The sequence below is a fragment of the Misgurnus anguillicaudatus genome, chromosome 14, assembly GCF_027580225.2.
Source record: "Misgurnus anguillicaudatus chromosome 14, ASM2758022v2, whole genome shotgun sequence".
In the NCBI taxonomy this organism is placed as follows: domain Eukaryota; kingdom Metazoa; phylum Chordata; class Actinopteri; order Cypriniformes; family Cobitidae; genus Misgurnus; species Misgurnus anguillicaudatus.
The window spans coordinates 11,838,674-11,854,090 of record NC_073350.2 but is presented as its reverse complement, the minus strand read 5'-3'; the positions used below and the strand labels follow the sequence as shown (position 1 = coordinate 11,854,090).

The 15,417-nt window shown below is 37.3% G+C and overlaps 1 protein-coding gene and 1 long non-coding RNA gene across 3 annotated transcripts in view; one reads left to right on the top strand and one right to left on the bottom strand.

Moving 5' to 3' along the window:
- LOC129427656 (protein FAM107B) overlaps positions 1-15,417 on the bottom strand; it is a 43,138-nt gene that overhangs the window by 12,117 nt on the left and 15,604 nt on the right. Inside the window, exon 2 of one of the 2 annotated variants that reach the window (XM_055184296.2) lies at positions 6,545-6,605. In XM_055184296.2, coding sequence (XP_055040271.1) covers positions 6,545-6,605 — 61 coding nt within the window. Of the gene's footprint in view, positions 1-4,019; positions 4,206-6,544; positions 6,606-15,417 lie in introns of those variants that run through there. The other variant, XM_055184297.2, reaches the window with a different exon arrangement.
- On the top strand, positions 11,812-14,321 carry LOC141369454 (uncharacterized). The gene is made up of 3 exons (XR_012373161.1): positions 11,812-12,357; positions 13,405-13,555; positions 13,658-14,321. It is a non-coding gene; the product is annotated as an uncharacterized lncRNA (long non-coding RNA).

Genomic DNA, 15,417 nt, shown 5'->3' with positions numbered 1-15,417 from the left:
CATAGAAATAAATGCAGGGGAGGTGCATTGGGGAGCCATCCAAGATTATGGCCGCACTGATACGTCAGCTCCAATAGACAGCGTCAGTCTATGATGCGTCTACATATATAATGTCTATGAATGAAACACCACGTAGAACAGTTTGTCTGTTTAGGGCTACTATAGAAACATGACGACGATGTCGACCCGCGGTGTATGTAGATAAAAACGGCTCATTCTAAGGTAATAAAAACAATACAATTCATTATGTAAGGCCTTTATACACCACTGATATTAAAGTTATGTAGATTATATTGCATTTCTGTCAAGAGATCCTTCTAGTGCACATTTAAGTTGAATTAACTTAAATATTTAAGGCAACCAGGTAACTTACTTTTTCAAGTTGAACCAACAAATCTTTTTTTACAGTTGTCTAGATCCTACAGTAGTTTTTATGCATAAACAGAATCAAACGCTACTTTGTTCTTCCACATAATCTTCTGCTGTAGAAGTCCATCCTGGTCTCATTGATTAGAGATCTATAACACGTTGCGGAGCAGTAGAGGTCGGACTGTATCTGCTCTGAAAGGGAATATCCTTCTATTATGGGCATAATGTATTTATCAACATCCCCCACAAAACCAGGAGTCACACATCATTGCATTGCACTGATCCAATCTGAGTCCATTTCCAAGAATCGCTGGGGTCAATTAGATTTGCATGAGACTGTTGATGCAGTTGCACCGGGTGACGTTGTTTAATCATATACTGTATACATCATAATTGAAAATGATACATGGTCTCAATTTGTACTGTACAGTAACTGTCGTGTGCTTAAATTAAAATTTTAAAAAGATTTGTTAAAACGTACATATAGAAAAACTATAATTTCATTGCATTAGATTGCAAAACATTAAATTTGGATCTTTCTACAAAATGTGCGCCATGTTCCTTAGCTGACAACCAGAAAGTATTTTTTGCAGCCACTGTCCCATCATAGCATAAAATTAACAAATGTGACACTGTTTGTGAAGCTGAGGATAAAATCTCATAATCTAATGAAGAGATTAGAAACATCAACATTTGATTTCAGTCATTGATTTCAATCTTTGACGTGATCTTACTCAGTCAATATTAAAGATATCAAGGTTATAGTTTTTACAGAATGTTTCTATGGAAATGGTTTTATGTAGAAAACAGTAAATCACATAAAAATTAAAAAGTAATATTATATTATCATAAATTTATATGATATTTTGATATGATAATATCATGGTTTATTTTGTAAAAAAAATCTTAAACCGGGCTTGCTTCATGGCAAGAAATACAATTCAATGAACTTATTGTCATATTAGGTCCCAGGCATTCAGCACTAAAAAGACCATTTTTGTTTATACAAAAAAATCCTCTGTTACGTAAGGAGTTTGTTCCCAGAATGGATTCGTATACAAACAGAATGCTGACAGTTGTCATGACGACGTCAGCGTTTTCGGAGGATGCCCTGGGATCCCATTCTCCCATGGGTTTGTGTGTGTGGAAGTGCAGTGTTATTTCCCATAATCCCCTCTGAATGCTGGTCCTTGGCAAGCCGTAAAATTTAGGCAGGGCTCTCAGACAGGGAATTAGCATTATAAAAGTGCCCAGCAGGAATCAAAGCAGCAGTCTCTCTGGACAATAACACATAAAAACCTATTTCAAGCATCTAACTGGAAGTGTACATAAAAATAATGGGGTTTTTTACAAATATTTATTTGCTGCAGAGTTAGAGACACTAGGATAACTCATTTTTTTACTCAAAACTTTGTGTAGGAAAATAATTGCATTAATTGTTGAATAGATGTCTAGTAAAGGGTGGGTTTTCTACAGAGGTGAATGATTTAAGATAACTGTTCAAACAAATGGAGAAGGGTTTACTAGTGTTGATCATGTCAGGCACAAAGAAAGTGTGGACCTTGTGCCTTTCAGCTAAAACAAACACACAGCAAGATATTGCTGGTAAAACATTAAAATAACAAAATTGTGAAAGATGCTTATTCTTGTCAGTAGGATACAGAGATAGAGCAAAACCTAAAAACACCTACACTCAGTTTTATAGCATACGTGTCTGATGGTCCTTCATTTGAACATACATATGAGTGTTTAAATTCATGTAGTCCTAGTCAAACATGTCAGTTCATTGAAATGCCAAACTGGATTTAAGATGGCCAATAAATAGTTTTTGAAGTGTACACCCTTAATGTCAACATATTCTCCAACCCATACGATTGCTTTGATCGTTTGTCCATTTCACCAAATACGACCAATAGATGGATTTACTAAATTAGCGCCTCTACCGGCAGCAGGTGAAACTTAATATATTAGGGTATACAATTATATTTCGATGTATAATTTTGCTACGATGACATGTACAGGGGTAACATTTCCAATTTAAACCGCCAGGATTAAATGCATTTTATTACACATTACACTATTCAGGCATTTAGAGCAAATAACGTACCCATTTATTTATTATGATATAAACACAGCATACAAAACAGTCACAACTTTTTAAAAATGTACTTAAAATATACTTAAAAGATGCAAAAGTGATGACAATCCGCTGTAAATATCAGATCCGATATACGCTGATTCAAAAACTGCCACCAGAAGAAGCGATGATACGTCATCTATGATTGTGAAAAGGCATTGGCTTTCGTGACCAATCGCATCATTACGTCAGCTAAGAATGTGAAGCGCTATTGGCTCTTGTGACCGACTACGTCATGCTGGTTTATGTTTGAATGAGATCTGACTGTGCGTTTTGATCAATGAATTCTTCATATAAAGTAATCGTATGGCTTCAGTTCGCAAGGTTTACAACGCGAATGGTTTGTAATACTTTTATACTGTTTTATTAAAAAATACCTGACTGTACTTTTACTTGCATGTTGTGTTTTATATGGTTGAGAAGTGGTTGGGTTTAGGGTAAGTTAAGGGTGTGGTTAGATGCTCCAAAATATCCTTAAAACCATAAATGTTTATGAAACCGTTTCTACATTTACAAATTCATAAAATTAAATCTCTAATCTGATGATAAGGCAAAAAACTTAAAACGTAACAACAGGTTGTATTTATAAGCTACTAATGCCTTATACGTCACTTTACGTCTTAAAAAGGTGCTTGCACAAACAACTTATGAGGTCTTTATTTTTTGGAGGACAGTCTCCTTAATGTGCAGCAAAGCACATAAAAAGTAAGTGTTATTTTGAGTTTATTCAATATTAGTTGACTTAACATATTTTTTGAGTTAACTAATATTTTTTAAGTTAAATTAAGTCAAAATTTTAAGGCAGCACAAACACTTTGTTTTATTGCCTTTACATGTTACACTTATTTGTGTATTGCACTAGTATTTTCAAGTAAACTTTATGTGCTTTTCTGACATTCTTATATCTTTGTCTATTAAATTTGGTTCAGATTTCAATTTTTATGAAGTACAGAGGAGAAAAAATAAGTGGGTTGTTTCAACTCATCATTTGGTAAAATATGGAAAAACCCAACCACGGGTTTTAATGAACCAAGAAAGCGGCCATATTTGACCCAGAATAGATTAATTTATACCCATAAGGATGCATTTGTTACTATTTTAGCCAAGCATGAATTGAAACAAATAAGTGCACAAACAAATGTGTGAATGTAACTACTTCGGACATTTACTATATCTAAAAAAAGGTTGGGTTGTTTAACCCATGGTTGTAATATCAAACAGAACACACAGTTTAGTTATAAATAAACATATGCTCGGTTGTTTCAACCCAAATGCTGGTGTAACAACAACCCAGTAGGTTTATTTATAATTTCCCCAACTATGGTGTACTCTATTTGATATATTTTGATACAACATGCTAGTATTACTTTGTAATAAACATACTTCTGCTAATTTCTTGCACAATCGACAGTAAGACCATTAAAATGCATTGATTCTTAGTTTTCCAGAAGTTTTGCTAAAGTTTTATGTCACAAAACATCATCTAGTCTTAGTCATAGTGTATCTGTCTTACCTGATTTAATCAGCACATCTCTGGGTCTGCTGGGGTGGCCATCAGGGGGGTACAAACTGTGTTCAAGTCTCTGGTCCATCCCGGTGCTGCCTGACTCTGTGTGTATGTGTGTGTGTATGTGTGAGATATTCTACATGTTTACGTGTGGGCCGGTTTTGCTCTTCTCTCACACACATGCCTTCTCTCTTAGAGTGTAAACAGTCACATGACCACTGGACATTCAAAGACACGCCCCTTCTGCCCCTCCTTTTTTACACACACTCCCGCCCACTACACTCTCTCCCACGAGTCTGATAGGATTAGTGGAGGGTTTAATCTTTCTCTCTCTCTCTTTGCTAAATCTCACATGAAGAGTAGTTTAAGAGAAAGCTTTCATCCATCATACACACACAGAGACTTTTACATGCAATCATGTTATGCTCATGCGCTTATGTTTTCCATTACATTTACAACATGCTCACTGGGCATTAGCTAATGATGACCATTAGGTTAAAAAAGGTTTAATTTAACTTGTTAATCTGCACAACCCAGTTTTTTGTTATATAGTCCTTTAGTGGGTAGTTACATAAGGGAAGAATTATATAATATTCATGCCAATATAATCAAATAAAAAAAAATTATATTGAATTGTTATGAATTATAGTTACGACTTATTGTGATTGCAACAGGTGTGATCGCAAAAGCAAGCCAAAAGCCAAAACTATAAATAGTTTTTGTGGCCTTGGCACAACTTTGTTTTTCATGTCATTTTATGTATTGTTTTCTTATTGTTTTTTTCCCCTATCTTTTACCATTGTTACTTTGGGTTAGGGTTACGACTTTCTGTTACATTTCAGACATCATAACCCAACTCTAACCCCAAATGAAAATAGTTTTAAAATCGGAAGAAACACATGTAGAAACCAATACATAAAATTACATCCTAACCAAAACTCAAAATCTAACCCCAAGAAACAATGATTCAAAAATAGAAAAAAAAAAACAAGAGAAAACTTAACACAAAATGACACAAAAAAGAAAGTCGACACGAAAAACTATTTATAGCACTTCGTGCTGCGAGACCTGAAAAAGACATTCGTGCTCAATGGCATGAAAAAAACAGAAAATCCTGTCCATGAACACAAATAAATGAATCAAATATTTCCTGACTATACCAAAACTAGCCTTGAGATTGTGTTGGGTAAAAATGACATTCTTGATTAATGTGTTAAGTTTGCAATGATGCTCCCTTATTGGAAAAACTAAGTGCACTGTAAAACGTGAAAACTTTAAATTTCACTTTAGGTGAAAAAATTAGGTTGATAAAATGTAATTTTTAGAAGTGTTACCAATTAAATGTTTTAAACTTGAAATTGATCAATCTTTTCACTTTTACAGTGTGCATTAGGCCTACACTATTAAAAAGATTTGTTGGTGCAACATAAAAAAGCAAGCCACATTGGTTGCCGTAAGACTTTAAGTTAACTCAACTTAAAAACATCAGTTAAATAAAAAACTGTTGTGTCAACTAATATTGTTAAGTTGAACCAACCCAAAACCCCAATACAACCAGGTAACTTACCTTTTTTAGGTTGAACCATCTCTTTTTACAGTGTAACAACCATAAACTGTAAAAAAAGATGGGCGTAGTGTCCGTGACGTCACCCATTAGTTTGTGAAGATCGTTTTTGAAGCTTAAAGTAGGCGTTGCCTGCCATTACCATCTTGGCCACGCGTCACCGCGAATCACTCGCAGATAACAAAAAATGGGTAAAGAGGCGGGACATGGGTGAAGCTGAGGTGGCTGGTTGCTGAAACCACGCCCGCCTAGCTTGATTCTAGTGACAGCAGTGGCTGTTCACACCTTACTCAAGTGGCTACGCCCTTAATTATGCAGAACTTTAAAGCTTAAATAATTTAAATGGATGAGTAATAAATAAATTCACCCCCTCACAGTTGTCATGAAGGGAAAATGAGCTATACAGACCAAACACACTTTTTGTACCAAACTGTAAACATATTATTTTCTACTGTAAAGTTGGGCATTTTAACATGGAGGTCTATGGGAATTGACTCCCTTTTGGAGCCAGCCTCAAGTGGCCAGTCGATGAATTGCAGTTTATATCACTTCCGTATTGGGTCCATCAGAGAGATCGGAAGGTTGCCCCTCGGTAACAACATGTGCATCCTTATGACTTCATGTTTTGTTGTCAAATTTCACACATAAGAAATCTTGCTCACTGATAGCTATGCAAATATATCTGCTGTGGTACGAAAAGTACAACAAAATGACCGGTTGACACATTTATGCTGTTGCATGTTGCACGTACCACCCAACCCAACAATGTTTTGTTCTGGACTCTTTTCAAGGTCAATGGGACATGGCACATTTATATTGTTTTACAGCAGGAAGAATGGCAGGAACATCGGAAGTCTTTTGACTGAGCCGTGACGTGTCAAGAAACAAGGTCAAAGCACGAGGAGCTGTGGCAGAGCTGTATTGTTCCTTCATTCATTGTTTGGTGGATGCACAAGTGTAGACTTACCCGCTCCATTCAGGTGTTTTGCGTTTTTCACACTCTGCTGCTCAATGTTGTACGCCTTCCGCTGTGCAAGAGAGAGAGAAAGAAAAAAGGCTTATCAGTTTACAAATATCCACATGAATCTCATCAATCACTGCATTACTGATGCTCTCGGCCATCCTGCAATTGATTTAGGATATATTACCAGAGACATCAGTAGTCACAGACCCTGGAATTACCTGGAAGCGCATTACCTTATGCTTCTAACTTTGAAACATGAAACCCACTGTTTTTTCTGCTTATTTTTTTCTTCTGATAAGTGCTGCATGAGGTGCATGTCTTCTTAAAACATACAGTATTTATCATGAATATTTAGAGCGCCTTATGGTGTTTTTTATTTTTAAATAGTCCAAAATAAGAAATCTGTCATTATTTGCTCACTTTTATGTTGATCCAAATTTATTTTAGAAATTTTTTTGTCTGTGGAAAACCAAAATAGTAGTTTACCAAAGTATACTATTAGAAACAATTTTGAAAAAAATGTCTGTCACTGGGGCAGTACCCTTTGAAAAGGTCCTAATATGCCTACATATAGGTACAGATATGGTACTAATATTTACCTCTGAGGTACTAATATGAACTCTTTAGGTGCAAAGTTGTAGCCTACTTTTTGAAAGGGTACAGCCCTAGTGACTGGGACATGCTCCTGTATAGAGGATATGCACGTGACATCACCTTCGGCCAAAAGTGTTTGCGGTTATGGCCACTGAGTGGCAAAAAGTCTGAGCGACAGCATTAGCATAGTGTGAAAAACGCGTCTAAAATGGGAAAAGTAGTTATGTGATCGAACGGTGCTAACAGATTCAACAAAAATTTGGGGCGGTCTTTTTGCAGACTGCAAAAAAACACTCAAAGGAGGAGTAAATCAGTAGCAGTAGCCATATGTCAGGTATGTAAAAATTTGGGATAAAAATCCTATAAAAATACACAGATGAATACACTTATTCTGTGTAATTGCAAAGTTTTGTCAGTGAGCCGTCATTAAAAAACACCCATAATGATGAACCTTGTGTTCAGCAAAGGTGGGATGGTTTAATAGTGTTAGGCAAGACAAACATATATGTCAAGAAAAGCAATGTCTGGCCATATGCCAATGTCCACAGACTACTGTTTGTTTGGCAAGTTGTTAGGAACACTGTTATGGCCAACAAAGTTAAATTTTAAGCTGATAATAGTCAGTTTTATCTGCGTTTTCGCAGCAGCCGCTATGAAAACCAGCCATTTTGTTGAATGTGTTGCCACTCAACAGGGCGAGCTCAATGCAGTAACAGCTAGGGATGCTTTTGAACCTTTTTTTTCTGCCAGTGTATACACCATATTACATACAAAAACAGACAAAAAACACCCCAAAACTCCAAAAAAATAGCACTTACCATATTAATGTATATCCCATATTGTCTTGTAACCATACAGTGTCAGAAAAAAAGATACAAAAGCTGTCACTGGGAAGGTACCCTTTAAAGAGGCTTTTCAGGTACGTATATGTACCGTTTGGGTACTAATATGCACCTTTTGGTACAAAGGTGTACTTTATGAGAGATAACTGCCCCAGTGACAGTTTAGGAACTTTTTCTGCCAGTGTATACACCATGATCATAAAAACAGACAAATAAACACTGTAAAACTCCTAAAAATAGCCTTTACCACATATATGCGTATCCCATATTGTCTGCAACCATACACTGTCAAAAAAAGATACAAAAACTGTCACTGGGATGGTTCCCTTTAAACTGTTTTTTTAGGTACAGATATGTACCTTTTATTTATTGACATGCACCCTTTTTGGTTTGTTCGACTTCATGCGGCGTCGCAAGAACCGACATCCGGATGACATCAAGGTTCCACGAGGTTTGCTTTTAAATTGCTCTCGCAGTACTTTGATGTCATCTGGCTGTCGATTCTTGCGGTGCCACATGAAGTTGAACAAGCCTAATAACTTCTTTTACCGCTCAACCTGTTTTCCAAATCAACTCAAGTCAACTTGAAGTTAGCCAGCAGACGAACCCAACCAAAAAGTAACTCTGCTTTTACCGTCTCTGAAGGGGAAATCAACAAAACCTTTGATAAAAGATGACTCGAACCTGTGCAGTATGTGGATGTAAGAACAACAAATTCAGGCCACCGGGAGATTCTATTTTTTACATCAACGCCACCCTCAGCTGACACACCACTAACAGATTACTCGAAAATTTGAATATGCAGCCAGCACTTTCGTCAGGAAGATTTTGAGTACTGTTTTCAGCCCATTTTTTCCGCGGACTCAGGTAATATAGAATGGTAAAAATATCTTAAACATAATTTGGCTTAGTTGTTGCTGGTTTTGTGTTACTACAGTAAACATACTACGTAGAAAGTTATTATCATGTTGTTGTTATTATGAACACGAGCAAAGCAAGCTAACGTTAGCTTATGCTGTGCAGCTGTCAATCAAAGAACATTCTCATCTACTGTCAATCATCTCGCCTTAAGACCCGCCCCTATTTAGAACGTTCAGAATTATGTAGTCGTGCATTTTTCTTCCGGTGATTTGACCACCCGTCAAATCACAGTTACTGTAGCAGTTAAAAGCTTATATGGAGTTAGTATATTTGATGGGAGCACAATCAACCACATATATGTGATGAAATATAGTGTTGGAGCATAATGTTGTTTTAGGGTGGACTTCCGCTTTAAGTGCTGTAGATGGGAGAATTCGCTTCTGCACAACTTAAAGTGGCAGTAATTGTTTTCTAAGGAGCTAAACAAAAAAATCTATTTTTCTAAGTATTTCCATATACAATGCATCGAATTTTCACCTGAATAGTTTTTCACCTGGATAGTCACTGAGCAACACTGTCGACAAAGCTTTTTAATCCAGTCATGGAGTAATAACAGCTTTCAAGTCAAACAGGTTTCATATCCACCCTTGGCTTGGGATTTATGCACAGCGTGTGAGAAACAACATGCTCTCAGCTTTAAGAGTTTTGGGATCCTGCAGTGGAAACTAAGGGTTGAGTACGCCACCCATCCATTTTAGTGGCTCTCACATCAACCAGGTTTTCAGCAGCCAACCGTTGCAGATTAATGCCTGGGGGCTTGTGACTCTTTCCTGAACTACATTCAAAGCACAGCGGCACGCTCTGGTTTAGTGAATAGATATTGTTGCTGTGGTTGCAGGCTGTTGCTAGGAGCGATCTGCTTGGGCTTGAGGTCTTCACAAGGACCTCAGTGTCCCCAGCGAGGGCATGGAGGACAGGGTACAAGAGAGAGCGCAGTGGCATTTCTGAGCGAATAACAAATCTCTTTCTTTTCACCTCTCTCTCTTCTACATAGGCTTACATAGACCTCTCATTCACCTACAGGGAAAATCCAGTGTGTAATATTTCTCCGCTAAGCCGTTCCTTAAATGCCCTTTGCAGACAAAACCAACTGTTTATGTACTGTACACCTGCACAAATGTGTTGTTTGACTGTGAACAAGCTCTTGGGCTCTGGCATGAAAAGCTAGCTTTATTGAGATGTAATTAATTTGCTTGTATTTAAAGGGGATTTGTGTCTCCTCTCATTGGGAGGAGGGAGGCTTTATACAGTATTATAATCAACAAAGACTTACTAAGAGGCTGAGGGATGCAAAGCCTCCTCGAGTAACAATAAAGTCAGGTCGAAATAAGCTTATGCTGACTGAAAGTCAATCCATGAATGGAAGAACTGTGTTCAGTATGAATGGAATGTGAATTGGATTATTCAGCTGTAAAGGCTCTGCCCTCAGTACAGTACAAAATGACCTATAGCCCATAAAAATGAAAAATTGCGCTGCATACATCCTGATTGTGTGGTGAAATGTTTTCAACAGTAATTGATATATATATATCACTATGATATTATTGAAGACTGGGACTATACAAAGAATATAAATCCTTAAAAATCACACTATAAGTTATATAAAAATAAAAAATAAAAAAACAACAAAATAAATAGTACAGCCCACACCCTTAAAAATGGGTATGGCATACTATCTATTATATCCACATACTGTAATATACTATACAGTAGAACAGTATGCAGCATAACATAGCATGGCACAGTATGCCAGTACACTAAATATTAATGTCAGTACAGTAGAGACAGTATATTACAGGTGTTGGTTCTTCCAAAGGTTTGATAAAAGTGCTATTTAAAAAAGTTGTTTAAAAAGAAATATTATTGTATCGGGGCACATAACATAGTGTAGTGTACCATTTAAATCTGCTCAGTACAGATGTATTTAGTTTAGTGTAGTATAGCATAGCATATTATAGTATAGGCTTAGGGTGTTCTTGTATAGTGTAGTGCAGTGTAGTACATTACAGTACAGTGCAGTAAAACTAAAACCTAGTGGATCTCACATCAACCAGGTTTGATGTTTCAGTAAAACTGAAGCATGGCATGGCATACAACACATCACAACACAACACAACACAGCACAGCACATCACTGTATAGTAGAGTATAGTACAGTACAATATAACACAGCACAGCAAAGCACTGTATAGTTTAGTAGAGTACAGTAATACACAGCAGTGTATAGTATAGTATAGTATAGTATAGTATAGTATAGTATAGTATAGTATAGTATAGTACAGTACAGTACAGCACAGCACAGCACAGCACAGCACAGCACAGCGCAGCATAGCTCAGTAAAACACAACACAGCAAAGGACTGTATAGTTTAGTAGAGTACAGTAAAACACGGCACTGTATAGGATAGTACAGCACAGCACAGCACAGCACAGCACAGCACAGCACTGTATAGTTTAATAGTAAAACACAGCTCTGTATAGTACAGTATATTGCAACACAACATAGCACAGTTCAACACAGCACAGCACAGCAAAGCACTGTATAGTTTAGTAGAGTACAGTAAAACACAGCACTGTACAGTACAGTACAGTACAGTACAACACAACACAGCACAGCACAGCAAAGCACTGTATAGTTTAATAGTAAAACACAGCTCTGTATAGTACAGTATAGTGCAGTACAACATAGCACAGTACAACACAGCACAGCAAAGCCCTGTATAGTTTAGTAGAGTACAGTAAAACACAGTACAGTACAGTACAGTACAGTACAGTACAGTACAGTACAGTACAGTACAGTACAGTACAGTGCAGTGCAGCGCAGCACAGCACAGCACAGCACAGTAAAACACAGTACAGCAAAGCAAAGCACTGTATAGTATAGAGTACAGCAAAACACAGCACTGTATAGGATACCCAGATAGCAGTCAGTTCTGGGCCGATTCTGGCTTTTTTCCGCCAGTGTCGGCTGAAAGCCGGACAGATTTTTAGTGTATGCGCCAGAACTGGCCCAGATGAGGAAATAGTATACCAGTAATAAACACTATTTATAGCTGTTGGCCCGAGTGTAAGCATACTCAGCTGAAGTCCGGGTCTACTAAAGTAGCGTCTCAGTGTAATCGGGCCAAATCTGGCATTGTGTAGTCGGACCGACTACGTTGCATTGTGCCTGGACCGATTATGGTTTGATATGATACTGCCAAGATGTGTATGATGTCAGAAATTCAGTATGTGGCCCGATACCAGTGGAACTGACACATGCCGGTTGTAACGCTGTTTGGCGGCAATTTAAAAATGTTTATGCTTCAGACGGACAGTATACAGTACACGGCCCGATTCCGTGATGCGGCAATCAGCCCTCTAGCTGTTGAACGGCAACATCACCACTGCTGTTATGATTTGAATCAAGCAGAGCACAAAGCTGAGCTCCCGTTCGACACAGACACCATCATCAATAACTGGTAAGTCACTGATTTAGTTTTTATATGTTAAAAATGCATGATAACAATGAAAAGGAATTGTTTGCTACATATTCAAAACCGTGAATTTTCCTGCATGTTTAGCCAGCTATCACGTTAGCTTAAATATTGTTGTTAGTAAGCTGAATCCATTTAGAAAGATGTAAATAACCAGTCGTCGTTCACGTGCAGGTTAACAGGTTTTTAATAATCAAGCAGAGAATTCAGACACACGTTTGTATCTTCATAAAAAGGAGCAGTACACACAACCTTATTTGAGCTAACGTAGTTAAGAAGTTAAAGAGCACCCTGCTGAAAAATCCAGCATCAAACCAGCATGGGAATTATGATGGTCTTTGCTGGTGGTCACCAGCATAACAGCACCAAAACACAACATATGCTGTGGCTTGCTGGTATGACCAGCATGGGATGCTGGTGCTAATGCTAGTTTGATGATGGTCCTGGTTTGAGGCTGTTTAGCTGGTGTTCACTAGCAAACCAGCACCAAAACACAACATATGCTGGTCTTGCTTGTATGCTGTTTTTTCAGAAGGGCACATTTTTCAGATTAACACACCCTTTGATGTGTACGTGTTAAAGACATGTGAACGATGTACAAAACCCTACACTGTAAAAAATTTGCTGTAATTATGCAGCTGGTTGCCAGTAACTTACTGTAGAAGTTAAAGACTGAAAATGTTTCATGTTAATTTAACTTTGAACAAACTGTTGCCAGTAAATAACATAAATGTAAAACAGTAAGTTACTGGCAGCTAGTTGGCAGTAACACCCAGTAATACTGTAATTTCTACAGAATTTTTTACAGTGTAAGTAAACAATGACGCCAGTTATCTTCTTCAACTTAAATCTCTTTTCTTGGACTACAACAAACACACAACAGTTTACTTCTATGGATTGCACACAACTTTTCTTAAATTAGCACACAAAAAATAGCATGCATCACCTCTTTGATATAAGCAATCAACTACTGTATGACCTGTGTCCTGTATGAAACTATGACCAACTATTAAGACTATAAATCTGTTTCAGGTTAACTGGTTGGGGCTTATTGGCGGGACAGATGTACGAGACTGCACATGGCATATATTGAAGAGGGCGACCGACAACTCCCTGGCTTAAAACCTCAACTGGATGGAAAAGACTTTATTTGCCACCCTCTAACTCAGAGAGGTAGTGATTGGTAAATATATCTGTTAATTATTTGTTAATAAAAATTAGACATTTCTTTTTAATATGCTCATTAAAGATTTCACAATGACAATATGGATTACTTATTTTAAAGATGCAGTTCGGAGAAGGTCCCTTACAGTTGTGGAGGGGACAATGAAGAGGTGGCTCGATCGAGAGGGTGGGTGCAAGAGACAACTTTAGCAAAAGAAAAGCAGTTAGTGTTAGCGCCTGTGTTTGAGTCTGCAAAGGAGTATGTTTTGTGCTGTAAAAAGAGTGGTGGTGTTTTGGTTAAATGTGTTTAACTTGTTTTAATTACTTAGCTTGTGTGTGAGAGGTGTGTGTGCGTTGGTACATGTGGTTTATGGGGAATAGTGTATAATGACATGTTTAATATGCTATAAACATGCTTTACAGGGACACAATACTAAGTGGTACTTTTTCAGATTAAAGACTTCCAACAGATTTTTGTTATGGTTGGGCTTAGGGACTGGGGTAAGTTAAGGCAATAGAATATACAGTTTGTACAGTATAAAATGCATTGTGTCTATGGAATTGTCCCGGTAAACCACATATGCCAACGTGTGTGTGTGTGTGGTGTGTGTGTGAGAGAGAATTTTTTTCTTTAAATGTTAATTAATTTGTTTTACATGTTGTCTCGCTGTAATTGCTTAAGGGGATAATTCACCCCAAAATTGCAATTTTATCATAAATCACTTCCCCTCTGTCGTTCTAAACCAACAAGTGCTTAGATTGTCTTTAGAACACGTTTTTAGATATTTTTATGAAAACTGGGAGGCTTCTGTTCGTCCCATTGATTTCAGTTAGTTTTACAATCCATTTAACACAAAAGAATGAAAGACATTGCCAAACAGTTCAGTGTTCCATCAGTATTTCAATGAAATTTTTTTCAACAGTTTGTTCTTCTCCTTGGTCGTTCAAGGCCTGTTAACGACCAGACTGCGGCGCATCCTGCTGACGTCACCTGCTGCTGACGTCACCTGCTGGCGTGGTTCCCAGCGTACAGACAGAATAGGCTGCCAAGTAATTTGTACATTTATTTGGGCTGTTTAAGTATTGTTACAATGTTTGCATTATGCTTTAAAAAAAACAAAAAAAAAAACATTGGTAACCACATCAGCAAGTGACGAGAGCTGCAGGTGGTGTCGGCAGCATCGCTGTAGTCTGGTCTTGAATACACTTTCAGCAACTAAGGAGGAGAACAAATTGTTGAAATCGTTCGTTTTATTTTCTTTGTGCACAAAGTGTTCTTGTCACTTCATAATATTATTATTAAACTACTGATGGAAAATGGACCTTTTTGGCGATGTCTTTCATTCTTTTCTGGGAGGCGGATTGTGAGACTGACTTGAGTCAGTGGGACGGACAGGGGCCTCCCGGTTTTCATAAAGAAATTCTTAGGGTGTGTTCTGAAGACAATCGGAGCACTTGGTGGTTTGGAGCGACACAGGGGTAGGTGATTTATGAGAAAATTATAATTTTAAGGGTGAACTATCCCTTTAAAAATGTTTATAAAGTGGGTTATGTGCTTGTAAAATGTGTTGTGTAAGAGATATATGTCTGTTTGTATTTGTTGGGTTTTTGTAAAGTGTACTGAATTTGTTAAGAATTAATATGTTCAAAATTACGGTTAATTGTTGGTACATGTTAAAACATGTTCATATTTATGTATTTGTTAACTGTTAATTCACATTAATGTGATGTGTGTATTTTTTTAATAAAAGGCTCTTAATCTTCTTAAATGGGTGTATTTTTCTTGAAAAATAAAAAATATACAATATTTACCAGTTTCTGGGCCACATCTGGCCCAGGGACCATGCAGATGTTGTCAGCCACATTAAACAAAGGGTCTGG